Source organism: Temnothorax longispinosus, chromosome 12, assembly GCF_030848805.1.
Source record: "Temnothorax longispinosus isolate EJ_2023e chromosome 12, Tlon_JGU_v1, whole genome shotgun sequence".
Taxonomy (NCBI): Eukaryota; Metazoa; Arthropoda; class Insecta; order Hymenoptera; family Formicidae; genus Temnothorax; species Temnothorax longispinosus.
In genome coordinates, this window is record NC_092369.1 from 8,431,731 (window position 1) to 8,445,678 (window position 13,948).

Consider the following 13,948-nt stretch of genomic DNA (forward strand, 5'->3'; position numbering starts at 1 on the left):
TTTTGATGGCCGTTTACGTCTCGACCTGAATGCGTGAAAAATCGCGTATTGCGTTCAAGGAAAAGTATTACGTTGACATTTTTCTTGCTCTAGATAATTCGAATTAATCATGAAGTTGAATTAATTACGGAAGAAGTGTGAAATCGCAATAGATTAAAAATAGATTTAAATAGATGCGCGCGTGAACGCAATAAACGTCGACTTCGTAATGTTTTAACAAATTTCTAAATAAAAATTGCAAATTTTATAATCGGAACAAACAATTCTACTTAAACCTTTATCATACAAACAATGTATTTACAAGCATGCAGTACGAGGGCTTAATCTCCGAACATTTCTTCTATATCTTTCTTCTTTGATATACTTGCTGCATTCCAAGTTACTTGTTATCCAATTTACACTCGTCCTGAGATATAAAGTAACAACACTAGTAGTGCTAGATGACAGAAAATGATGCGATGCGTACGATATGCATGCGAAAGTGTGGCTTCACGGTCTTGATCAATTTTACAAGAGCTTGAAGATAAATCTCGAGTGTGATTCTTTTCATTAATATTTTTTTTTACCAATTTTCTACCAATTTACCTTTCTCTACCGATAAATGTAAGATTATTATTGTTACCATTTACAAAGATGTGTCATATTTGTAACTTTGTTCATATAATCGTAATACGGTTTTTTTTTTCAGGCCAACGAGCAGAGCCTCGGGTGGCACGAACGTTAACAACAACGGCGGTCTTCAGGTCGGGATCGCTGACGATCAAGCGAAAGATTTCGATTTCGAGAAGACCGAGATGAAGTACGATTCGACGGGGATGTTTCATTGGAGCCCCTCCCGTAATCTCGAAGACTGCATACTGGATCGTAATCAGGCGGCGATGACAGTTCTTAACGGGCACGTCGTTGTCTGCCTGTTCGCCGATCCCGACTCGCCCCTCATCGGACTGAGGAACCTTGTCATGCCATTACGAGCTTCCAATTTTCATTATCACGAGCTTAAACACGTAGTGATAGTTGGATCGGTGGACTACATACGCCGCGAATGGAAAATGCTGCAGAATCTACCGAAGATATCGGTTCTAAATGTGAGGAGGCTGCTCTCGTTTCGTTTAAATCGCAGCGTTATCCCGCGTGATAACGTAGACTTTTTTTATTGTCGTATAATACAGGACGTTACAGATTTACAAATAAAATATTTGTTTTTTTCCTGCTCTAGATTTCTTAATGAACTTAGAAGTAAATCTTTTTAAGGAAATGTAATTGAAGATCATTATTTGTAACAATTTCTTAATTTATTATATATTTAAATAATTGAGTCGCAAATTAAAAAGATCATATAAGAATAATTACTTAAATATTACATATTGAAAAATTCAATTTGACAAGTTATTCTGATCTTAATTTATTCTGATATAAATAAGATAATTTTACAGTTTTTTTTATTAATGGCTTGAGATAAGACGAAATTGCACAGCTAATGTATTTATTATGTAGTTATATTTCTTGTATTTAATTTATTTAGAAAGGTGCATGATAAATCTGGGACATTATGTATACTTTATATTATACATAATATTACCGTATATTATCATTCAAATGCGTATTAAACAAGATTTGCGTATTCAATGTTATTAAATTCGAACATGGAAGCATTTATGAAAGTCACGAAAATCGCTTACGGTATGAATTGATTGCTAACGCGAAATCAACATAATGAGCAATAATTTCGCAATGGGAATTCTTTTTCTGCAGCTTTTATTTCGCTTGAATAACGTTTCGCAGGGTTCACCATTGAGTAGAGCCGATTTGCGTGCCGTTAACGTGAATCTGTGCGACATGTGTTGCATCCTGTCGGCTAAAGTGCCTAGCAATGATGACCCCACCCTCGCCGACAAGGAGGCCATCCTCGCATCCCTCAATATCAAGGCCATGACTTTTGACGATACAATCGGCGTGCTTAGCCAAGGTACGATATTATGGTTGTCCTTCGTGGGAAGCGGAGCTCTAGTTTCTCCGTTAAAACCGCGCTGTTAAATTGAAAGTGCAAATTAAAGCAGATAATGAATAAGATAATTTGACCGCAGTTGGCAGCCCGATCGTCTTGCAGCGACGGGGATCCGTTTATGGAGCGAATGTGCCAATGATCACAGGTAACGGGAGAGATCCTATCAAACCACCTTCAGGATCACATTTCTACGTGTTCAGTATCGTTCTAATAAAAACGAAGACTGCTAAATGCTATCATAATTAGACATTTTAATTACAGTATTAAAGAAAATTATTTTTTATTAAAAAATCGTCGTTATTTTGTATTTCTTGATTAGAGTCTTGAATAGAGTCACGAATATCTTCGTGTTGAATGCCAAACATAGCTGTACTTATTTTTGTTCATGGTTCTTTTGTCGCTATTCCAGAACTTGTGAATGATAGCAACGTGCAGTTCCTTGACCAGGACGACGACGATGACCCGGACACGGAACTCTACCTCACTCAACCTTTTGCCTGCGGTACTGCCTTTGCAGTCAGCGTATTGGATTCCCTTATGTCAACGGTCAGTATTAAAAATGCTTCGGGGACCGTGTGTATACATGTATGTATCGGTCAATAATATACTTCACAAGGCTTATTTATTCGCATTAATAGTTTTTTGACGTTCTCGTTCCTCGAGATGTTACTAGCCATAACGAAAGTTTTACGTATTTCTGCAGACATACTTCAACCAAAATGCATTGACTCTGATTCGGTCACTGATCACCGGTGGAGCTACGCCTGAGTTGGAATTGATCCTGGCTGAAGGGGCAGGCTTAAGGGGAGGGTATAGGTAAGATCTTGGAATGATAATATCCAAATGTGGAGAATTTTTCAACGATATTTAAACGCGATATTTTGTCTGATTCGCAGTACGGCAGATAGCCTGTCTAATAGGGATCGGTGTCGTGTTGGTCAGATCGCGTTGTACGACGGGCCATTGGCTCAATATGGCGAGGGAGGCAAGTACGGTGACCTCTTTGTCGCAGCATTAAAGTCGTACGGAATGCTGTGCATTGGTCTGTACAGGTACAGGTATTGGACTTTTTTCCCTATCTCGATGGTATTTATTGGATTACCCTACGCACATATATTTCTATACATTTGTACATATTACCGCCGTTCGAAAACAGCGACCACTCCGATTGCTGCCATTATTGTACCGCCGTTTATTACCTTTTACTATTCACGTACTTATTATATAACTTATGATTTTCTGCCGCACACCTTTTACATTTTGCGTTTTTGCATCATGAAAAGCATCATGAAAAAAGAAAGTAATGAAAAGCAACGAGTTGTAAGTTGCCCTCATCCAAAAAATACCTATCATTTTACTACTTTTTCTCTTTCTCTCTCTTTCTCTCTCTTTCTCTTTCTCTGTCTTTATCATCTTGTTGTTTATTTAGCATTTAGTTGTTCGTCATACGGTCCACATACGTTTAATTAAGTTTAGCTTAGTTATTTTAGTTTAGCTTAACTTAGCTCAATTTTGATTAGTTTATTAGTTACACTTGGTGTCTATAGTTCAGCTTGTGTTTCACTGCTATCTCTTTTCTTATTCGCTGACATTAACTCGAATCTTCTAGGTTTCGAGACACTAGCTCGTCGTGCGACGCCTCTTCCAAACGATACGTGATCACAAATCCACCCGATGACTTCACATTATTACCCACAGATCAGGTATCACGTTTTAGATAATCTCATTACGTATTTTTTAAGATTTATAATGAATTTATTAATATAATATTTAATAACAGCGAAAATATAGAAATCCAACAATTTATAATAGTAACTACTAGCTCTGTAACTTAATATCGTATACAATTTCAAAATTAATCTATAAGAAGCAATTCGAATTACTTTACCGATTCGTTATTTTTAATTTGCCAGGTTTTCGTGTTGATGCAATTCGACCCGGGTCTTGAATACAGGCCGAGCAGAGGTGCCCGAGGGAAGGACGACTCCTCCTGATTGTTGCTGTGTAGCGCCCTCACCGATGGACCATATTCTTACATCTAATCATGCATTAGAAACCATCGTGCAGTCCGTCGTCCCTACAACTGTCCTGTCTTCGTCGACGAACACCACTGTCTGATGTCGCGCATTATCAACGAGTTATCGCGAGTTATCGTTCACAAGGCGGATTGCAATCATATCCATTTCCTCGATCGACCGATACATACAGCGACAGTGCATAACAACGCTTATTCGCCGATTCGATCACTCCTAAGAAGTTTTACCTCGTTCGCCCCGCATGGAAATCGTTTTCACCGAGTCATTGAATATCTCGAGAGTGATGCTCAATCGCCGGAACGAGGACTCGGGAAAAAGAAGCCTAATGAACAAGTTATCAAAGAAGCGAAGAAACGAGGAGAAGGATGAAGAAGGATGTGCGAGAAAAGGAGGACAATGGAAGGGGCAACGGAAAACGGCATGATGCTATGCGGTCCGAGGGTAGCTACACATCTCTCTTTCTTTATTCGAGATAATCATCTTCGTTCGAAGATGATTCTATAAGGACTGAATCAGACATTTCGCAAAGCGTAACACTGTGTTATTAAGCCCCCTATCGATCTTTTGCGGCTGGGAAAGAGGATAGTGGACGGGAGAAAGGAACATATAGCTTAAAGTTTTAGCACGTGGCTTAGCCTCGACGAGCGCTGTGGAATTGCGGTATCCTGCGCGGTGGAAAACGGAAAAACAATCGCCGTCACAGTAAAAGTCTCCGGTTTCTTTTTTTTCCGGCACGTGTTAATGTATATAATACGTAACCCTGAGAACACCGTCGTTCAACGTGCTGTGAGAGGGCGACGAGACGACGGAAGGAGGGGGAGGAGTGCAGCGAACTAGACACGATTTCGTCGATGTCCCTCATCGAAGAGTCTCCTCTCGTCCCGATCTCGCGTCGGACTCTCGTGGACGGTGCCGGACTACTACGCGCAATCTTTACCTCGTGTGTCTTGTTTTACGACTAAAACCGAAAGGAAAAAAATCTCAATCAAGCACTTTCTACAGGCTCCATATATATATATATATAAATATGTATGTATATATACGTATACATATATACATATAGTTAAAACTACGATAAAATACCCTTTTCCACACAACTTTAAGTATAAATCGTCTATATATCGGTATATATACATTATAGGTATATATGCACATATATATATATATATATATATATATATATATATATATATATATATGTATACACACATAGACATTCTCTCTTTTATATATTTTTGTGAAACTCACGTGTGTGTATATATACGGACGTACATATATATATATAAAGAAGGAAGAAAAATATACATGTAAAAGAACTACACGGATACACACCTATACATAAATACTCTATATCTCTCCTTTCATACACAGACACACACACGTACATTCTTCTCGCTGACTTTCATACATTCTCTCTCTATCTTTCTTTCTCTTGCTACACGTACATACGTGTGCGCGCGTACAACGCGGATCCTATCGCTCATACTTGAAAAGAAACACGCACATGTAATCGAACACGTACGAGAACAGACATGTACATCATCGCGTACGCGCAATCACATGAATCCACAATTCGACCTACATACATGTACTTACTTATACACATCAAACATCTCTGTCTCTCCCTCTACCTTTTTCTCTTTCTCTCTCTCTTTCTATATGTATATATACATGCACATACATGCAAAGTTGAGAATTAAATCGGAGATTGCACAGCATATGCGTGGGACTGTTCTTCGGAAGAAAAGTGGCAACATAGAGACGGAAAAAGCGATAAACGAAAAATGAAGCGAAAAATTCGAGACGACGATAAACGACACAGGCTACGTGTCGGCCGCCGCAAGACAGCGATCTTCCGCGCTTTGATCACCACAGGATCGCAGACCGGATGCCCGCAAACTGAAGATGCAAGCAGTAGAAGGGAGAGAGAGGAAGAGAGAGAGAGAGAAAAGGGGAATTGCGAAGCAGACAGATTAAGAAACTAGCTGTGGTAGTCGCTGCCGTGTTTCGTATTACGCATACACCTTGTATAATTGTCATCATCGTCGTCGTGTCGTCGTCGTCGTCGTCCTCGTCGTCGTCGTCGTCGTCATCATCGGCGTCGCCGCCGCCGCCGCTGCTGCCGCTACTGCTGCTGTTGCTGCTGCTGCTGCTACTGCTGCTGTTTGCAATATCCACGTGCACTGTTCACTGCCACTGCAGTTCATGTTAATATCGTTGTACATAACTTTCTATGTATAGCTCGAGTGCGTCAAAAAAGAGAAAAAAAAAGAAAAAAGGATAAGCAAGGCGAGGCGCGCGAGTGGACACGCACCCTGTCAAGTACAAAAGGACACATAGCGCCGGTCGCACAGGGCTGAGCTGCACTGACAGTCCGAACGGGCTAATTTCCGGTCGACGAGTTTATCGTTCCTCTGTAGAGGCAGGCATTGATAACGCGAACGGAGATGAATAGCTTAACAACTTGAATAGTAAAAGTCGCGAAACGCTTGTGTAATGATAAGGAAAATTAAATAACTTAATTGTATTCAGCGCTGGACGATGTCGGTGCAACTAGTCCGATGGTTGTTGCTCACGCAGGGTCTTAAAATCTCGCGGTTCGCGCGAGAAAGGTATCTTGTCGTTGGAATATTTGACTTTTGTCGCCGGATTACGCGAAGCTGTATTGTGAAAATACTTCGTTGTCAGCACAAACCAAATATAGTTTTGCACCACCTGTTACGCCATATTCATGTACTGACAATGAGACAGAAGAATTGATATTTTTTGCTATTAATTAATTCACCTGATGGATTATCTTTTCGATCGTGCAATTCAGAGGATGGTTACATGTACAGTTTAGAAATTTAGAAATTTGAATGGTGCAAAACTCTTTTTGAAGCGTGTGTGTTTTCGTCGAACGAGATGTTTCTTTGAATTGCAAAGTTGATATTCTATAATACTTTTTATAACCGCGGAACGAACCGCTGGAATACATTAGTCAGTTACAAAATTTCGAAGTTTTGATGTGTCAATATGGGATAAAATTTATTTTATTCAAAGAATATAGAATTCTGTATATTCATAAGGTATATGTCAGAGGAAGATGTAAATTCATTGTTAGATCCTTATATGACGATTATAATTCCATTTGTTAATTCAGTTCGGCTTGCAATTAGATGTTTCGGATTTTCTCTTTCATGAGATGTTTTATCTATATAAAGCAAATATTTTTGTAAAAAAAAATGATATGAAATATATCATATACATACATTCGTAGTACAGAATTTCTCTCACAATGTTCAAAATATTTTAAGTTTAAAATAATGGAATTTGAGATTCGTTTTAAAATATTGTGACATCGAACGACGGTTGCAGAATTACGTTTCTGAACTGATTTAGCTTAAGAGGAATTGTACTCACATAAATAGACATTATATTTTCGTCTTTCCTCTTTCTTCCAGCTGCCTATCTCAAATCGAGATTTGAGACAATGAGATTAAAACGTTCAATCATAGTAACAGGAGGCGGAAGAGTAAGAAAGAGATTGCGATAGGAAAGAACAGAATGAAAAACTCGTTAATATATAAATTTGTTTTTTATTTGCATCAAGAAAATTTTAAAAATAAGTAAAAGGAATTTTTTTTATAAATTTCATAAGAAAGCTTTGATGATTATCGAATGCCAAGTACACAATGTATCTAAAAAATGGAAATTAGGAGAGAAATATTCTTCAATTTTCGTAAATGGTCTTAAGTTTAGTGTCGCAAAGTTCAAGTATTTTGAACATTTAAATTGTAAGAGTTTAAATTTTAAATTGCTTTAGATATTTTTTATTGTGATAAATAAAAAATTATTGGAAATATAAACATTTATTTCATAATTAAAATTTTGCTATTTAGAGCGGAATAATAATTTCTTTTCAAAGTTTTACTAAGGAGAAATTATTTACAAATTTATTGCAAAAAGTTATCTTTCAAGCTTTCAAGTGCACTTTGTGTAGACAAATTTCGCGTTTTCCATTGTTAAATTTTTGAGAAATTTTTTGAAAATGTGACAACTGTCTCGAAGAAATTGCGAGAACGAATGCTAGAAATTTTTATTCTTGCAAATTCGCAAATTGTTTTTTCTTTTCGTTAAATAGACCACGATCGATGCACCAAAATAAATGACAGAAAAATTGGCTAGGAGAAAGCTGTAAGACAAAAATCTCGATTGATAAACACGTATCAGATTCATGCATATCGTTTTTATTTTCAAGAAAGTCCGATGTTTTCTCTTTTTTTTTCTTAAGTTTTCGACGAAGGAACATTTGTCGGTGAACTATGAGAATATGAGCGAGTCCTTCGCGTTTTGAGCGCCGGAGTGAGCTACGAGAGAGTTTCGGCAGCTCTGTCTCGCCTTGATGCGATTCTATACGAAAATAATACAAATTCGTGCGTTAGATTTTGTGGAAGTCGTTTATCAAGCGACAAAAAAAAAGAAAACTCGTTGGAGCCTTGTGTAGAGTTTTAGATGATTGGTCGAGATTTGCGTCGCGCGGGGCGAGCCGAGTTAAAAAAGATGACAAAATTTAAAAGACACTTGTTGATTTACTCCTGCCAACGTTTCCATAATTTACTATATCTCTTTGACATACGGAAGATTATAAATTGACCCGGAAAAGCGATTTCCTCGTAATTACGATAATCCTCGCGATATTATTTTAAAATAAATTAGTTATATTATTCGGCAAATTTGCAAATTGTGCGAGAGATTTATGGCTGGCCAATCGCGCGTCGCGAATCACTCATGCACTCTCTTTATGGATTAAATCACGCACCGATTCAATCGATATCATCAACCGTCATCATGTTCTCGTTGCGTCGCGCGGAGCAAATCTGACGCATTTGTGTGTATGTGGAACGTGTGTGTCTAAACGAAGTATATACTTTGAAGTATATACATATATATATATATAAGCCCATGAAAAATCGAACAAAGAACTCAAAGTGGTTCAAGATATAAGTATATATATATGGGGATTTAAAAAAATGTAAAAAAAAGAAGAGGAAATTAATGGCGCGCTGAGCGTACGCCACCTCATTGACCTCATCTAATGCTTTTTTATCTGTACATTTACAATTTGTGTACCAATGAGGAACGTTGTTTAATCATGTTGTTGATGTTATTGTTAAAGAATGAGATTCAATATTGTACATAACTATATATTCATTATAATTGATGATATAAATAATTATATACATAAAAGAGTAAATCCCCCAGAGAGTCCCCCTATGCCTCGCGTTTCGATATGCGGATCCACGTCACTTTGTAATAAAAGGACAAGTACTTTACAAACCTGTGTTGAGCAGGATGAAACTGTCGGCATAACAATCGTTTCATCGTACGTTCGTGCCGTAAAAATGTCGTTAAAGTGCCTCCACTACAATCCGATAGCATTGTTTCTTTTCGGATTGTCTGTTTGATATGCCGGCAGGATTATCCGTGAGCTCACGATTTGTATTTGTCACGTAGATTATATAGCTATGTATATATATATAGAATTTGATAGTTCAGTGAAGAAGTGTTGCAATTTTAAAAAGAGGATTATTTTTAAGTTACCACCAGGAATTGCAATATATAATTATTTTATTATTGGCGAATTGCATGTTGCTTATTAGCATGTTGTATTAAATATTTCTAACGGTTGATAGATCAAAGTAAAAGTACCTAAATATATATTCTATATTATTATTTATGGAAAGTCTTTTTCCTGAAAAATTAAGATTATATAGATGCATTTGATTTACAAAAATCTTTAATAATTTGTATGAAAAAGTTAAATTTTATAACTTCTTTACTCTAATGCAGCTAGATACTGCATTAACTCAGCAGATTTATTTGTTGATTGGACATTCTACATTCTTTTTGACTCTTATTTTAATTTATTAAATGCATCTATTAAATGCGTTAAAATATAAATTTTATTAAGAAGCTAATGTATCAACTCTTTACATTTGAAAGCAATGATAAAATTTAAGAGGTAAGTATAAAATAAATTTTATATATGTTTTTCATTTTTATTGTCAACAAGAACATCGATTTAGTTTTATTCTATACGATAACCATATAATAATATGCTTTATCAGATATCACAGTTATTAATAATATCACATGCAATCTACATTTAAGAAAGTATACGTAAATGTTTACACGCTCATGATCAATAATTACGACATTAAAATAATCAAAATTTCTTAAAAATAAGAAAAGATAGCACGTCACTATTGAAAATATTTCAAAATTTGTTAATAGAATATTTTAACAAATATCCAGAGTTAGTTTGCAATGTCGCAAAGTTATCACTACATGTGGAACAAATTACTGATATAACTGCTATTAATAATTGCTTGAAACCTTACACGTAAAAAGTAAGTACTCGCACTATACAGAATCATGTTAACGCAATAATAAAATTCGTTATTCTAGAATATCATCATTATTCTCTATTTATAAATGTTTTCAAAATTTTATAAATCTAAAAAAAAATGTTTTATATTTGGAAGTCAAGCACGATGATTACGCTTTATTTATGTTGCACATGTATAACATTACATTTATTATACTTTATTGAAAAATATTAATGTCAAGATGTCTATCTTATTATTGTTGAAGAATATCTATTAATATCAAGACCTTCTGTTTATTTGTCTTAAATCTAAAATACATTTTTCTTGAGCTTTACGTCTGATAATACTTTAGTGAGGAAGTTTGACTACTTTTTGTTATCCTTTTACAGCTCGATTATGGTCGTGTGGTAGTTAATCAGTTACATAATCGTACAATTCTAATAAGCTGTCTGTCATACGGGCACGATATTTCGGTGCTTCCTTGAATTGCTCGCAAATGAGTGGCGTTCTGTCAACGTACAGAACACTCTCAAGGAGCTCCGGTTTTTCGGCAAAGTATTTACTGGCCGTGCTAGGTTCCAGCAGCATGATCGGTGTATTTAGTATACCGTGAATTAGGCACATTATATGTAAATCTCGAATGGATTCAGCAAATTCGTCCCAAGAGAAAATCTCTGATATATTGAGACCAGCTTCTTTCATGACTATCGCCATAGAATCGTGGTAGAGTCTAAAAAGCGTCTCGCTATGTCCCTCTCGTAGCTTCCGCGTAGTTGTGAATTGGAGGAAACACAATATGTCGTGCGCTGGTGGATTGTACCTTGCATCGATGTAAAAAATTAATAAGAATTATAATCATCTTTGCTTTACTCTTATATACTCTTATGATTACCAAAATGATAATTTACAAAATTATGGCTAATCGAAAAATTAGATTTATATCTAAAACTTTTTACGCAAGTACAAAACTTATTTCTTTTTTTTTATATTTCAAGAAGTACACATAGTTACCTTGCCAGTTGGAAATCAATGAGGCAGCATTCAACAGGTCTCTTATCGGTATCGTACTTAAACAATATATTGTTTGCCCATAAATCACCGTGGCATAGCACGTTCTTGTGTTTCACCGACGGTGATAGTCTGTCCGTGTGATCTGCACATAATTTCACGATTTTCTCTTTAAAATCACTGCGCCGATCATCATTTAATTCAGGTAGTAAGTCAATCATCGAGACGATGCCTTTTACGGCGGCGTCGACCATCGCCTTAGCTTTGTCGTCCGCGCGCGGCCAGAGAGTCTCGTGCATGCAATGAGAAAATTCGTCGTGCAAAGTTTTCTTATACTGCTGCTCAAAGATGAAGGATTTCGCGTGAAACTTGGCGAGCATCTTTATCAGAATCTCGCAATGCTCAAAGTCGAAAGGCGTGGTCTTGTCGGCCATCGTATAGCCGCTATGAGCCATATCCTCGAGGACGATCACGTCGTTCTCGATCCCGAGAAAACATTCCGGGATGCATCCCTTGTCAAGACCGCCCAGCATTTCCGGGAATACCGTGGTGTAGAGAGCCACTTCCTTCTTAAACGTACCGTACGCCTGAGTTAAATCATAAAGCGGGCTGCTGATCGGCGGCGGCACCTTTGTGAAAAAGTTGATGTTCCTCGTCTCCAGCGGTGATTTCGGACAGGCCACGGTGGCTCTTAGAGTAAAGTATTGGCCTAAGAAACCATTCACTTCGTCTATCGGCACGATCTCGAAGTTGACCAGCGAGAAGCTATCCATCGCGTCCTGTCGCAGCTTCTTGCGAATTATTTCGAAGCACTGCTCGTCCTGGAGAACCTTCTGAGTCTCGATCTCGCGCATTGTCGGCACACGAGCGAATATTTGGAGAACAGAAATAATTTCGCCTTTTTCGAAATATCGATTTATTCTGCCTTCAAATACGTGGTTCGCACTCCGAGCGTTGCCTCATTCCGATCGCAAAACCGATTGGTATTGCGATGCTATTTATCGCGAAAGAATGTGCGCTTCTAACCAGAAATGCATAATAGTGTCGTCGTAAAAAATGTTAAAGTGAATTAATGTCTTACTGCGTGTATTGGCCAATGTCATGCGTTACAGTTTTACGATACTCTCGGCGAACTGCAACAGATTTCGTGAGCTGACGACGACGCGTTCGCGCGAGTAGACGAGTCCCATCGTTTGGGATTAAGGTACCTTTATATATTCGCGAAGAGAATCGTCACATGTGCAAGATGAAGTATCGCACGTGTATTCGTGACGTTATTTTCTTCTTTATTGCCACTGATTGAAGCTAATATTAGATACGTTGCACGTGACACGTTCTGCATAACGGTGCAAATGGAACGAATGACTTCTTATTGATATTCTTAGTGTGGATCGATAATCACCATGTGTGTATACACATGGTGAAGTGTCATTGGTGCACAAGGGCGTCTGTACAGCCCAAGAAAGAAGAGAAAGAGCTTGTTCCTTATCCATTTTTTACTGTTAAAGTCACGTACATATTTGTATATAAATATTACATTTTTTAATTATTATTAATAATAAAATGGTTAACATTTGGAATAAAAAGTATTATATTGCATAAGAGTAAGAATAATTAAATGTTGAAATAACAAAAACATTGAAAAGGATTTGATATCTTTTTATTTCCAGATTAATTAGAATAAAAATCAAGCATCATGTTAAAGATAACATAAATAATAAAAACAAATGTTAAAAAATTGTAATAAAACCTGTGATTTATATGAACATTTTTCAAATAACAATTTTGTGGAATTTATGTTGCGGTTTTGGCGTAAAAAAATTATGTAAGAGATACTCTTGCGTACGCTCATGGGTGAAGAGGTGTTGGATGCTGTGTGTTTTCAGTCCATTAAAAGTGTTTTCAGTCCATTGAGCAAGAAAAGACTCACGTGTTACACGTGTTAAACCAACAACCTCTCTTACATGCTTCAGCAATCTTTTGTATATCATATTGAAATTAAGTACTGCGATATTAATTGTGATGAGTTCTCAATCAAATAGGGCAGATTGCTATTTTTAGCAACTCAAATGTTACATGATATTATCTTTTTGTATGTTATCCTACCGTATTTTTCTTTGATAGTCTACTCAAAAGTTATTAACGTACGCTAAATAATTGTCTAGTAGAATTCTGTTATTCTCTCTCTCTCAAGAGATTGCATGTAAAAATTCATAAATGTGTAGATAAATATATATATATATATTTAAAACAAATTAATTACTAAAGCTCAATCATTTTTATTCATACAGTTACTAATTTACTATAAAAATTATGTGCAATTTTCACTCATTGAAAAGCCATCTTTTCTGACGATGAATATCGACAATTTTCTGATTGAACTAGTGTTAGTTGAATTTAGCGACACTTTATTCTCAACAAGCAATGAAATAGTTGATCTATCAATTTGACCTTTTAAATTCTTACAAATTGCATAATATTTCTAACTATTTAGTTTCTTGCTTATTCTATGTCTATATAATTACAAT

General features: G+C 36.5%; 2 protein-coding genes across 11 annotated transcripts in view; one reads left to right on the forward strand and one right to left on the reverse strand.

The window, feature by feature from the left end:
- Window positions 1-9,756, forward strand: part of Slo (calcium-activated potassium channel slo) — a 102,345-nt gene extending 92,589 nt beyond the window's left edge. For 7 of the 10 annotated variants that reach the window (XM_071795296.1, XM_071795301.1, XM_071795302.1 and 4 more), the window contains 8 exons: window positions 689-1,085; window positions 1,783-1,966; window positions 2,085-2,150; window positions 2,415-2,551; window positions 2,709-2,821; window positions 2,902-3,063; window positions 3,615-3,708; window positions 3,919-9,756. In XM_071795296.1, the coding sequence (XP_071651397.1) occupies window positions 689-1,085; window positions 1,783-1,966; window positions 2,085-2,150; window positions 2,415-2,551; window positions 2,709-2,821; window positions 2,902-3,063; window positions 3,615-3,708; window positions 3,919-3,999 (1,234 nt within the window). In that variant the 3' untranslated portion in view covers window positions 4,000-9,756. The remainder of the gene's footprint in view (window positions 1-688; window positions 1,086-1,782; window positions 1,967-2,084; window positions 2,151-2,414; window positions 2,552-2,708; window positions 2,822-2,901; window positions 3,064-3,614; window positions 3,709-3,918) is intronic. The other 3 variants (XM_071795304.1, XM_071795298.1, XM_071795305.1) reach the window with 1 other exon arrangement.
- A 289-nt stretch (window positions 9,757-10,045) lies between these two features.
- On the reverse strand, window positions 10,046-13,062 carry LOC139823038 (uncharacterized). Its single transcript, XM_071795307.1, has 2 exons — window positions 11,424-13,062; window positions 10,046-11,232 (listed from the first exon to the last, which is right to left on the reverse strand). Exons 1-2 carry the CDS (start codon window positions 12,272-12,274, stop codon window positions 10,824-10,826), a joined length of 1,260 nt encoding a protein of 419 aa, XP_071651408.1. The 5' UTR covers window positions 12,275-13,062; the 3' UTR covers window positions 10,046-10,823.
- Between the last annotated feature and the right edge of the window lie 886 nt (window positions 13,063-13,948).

Excerpts from the sequence above, each read along its gene's own strand:
- LOC139823038 (XM_071795307.1), bottom strand. The coding sequence starts at position 12,274 with ATGCGCGAGATCGAGACTCAGAAGGTTCTCCAGGACGAGCAGTGCTTC. Across the intron at positions 11,233-11,423 it reads ATTGATTTCCAACTGGCAAG|GTACAATCCACCAGCGCACG; the intron begins GTAACTATGTGT and ends CATCGATGCAAG.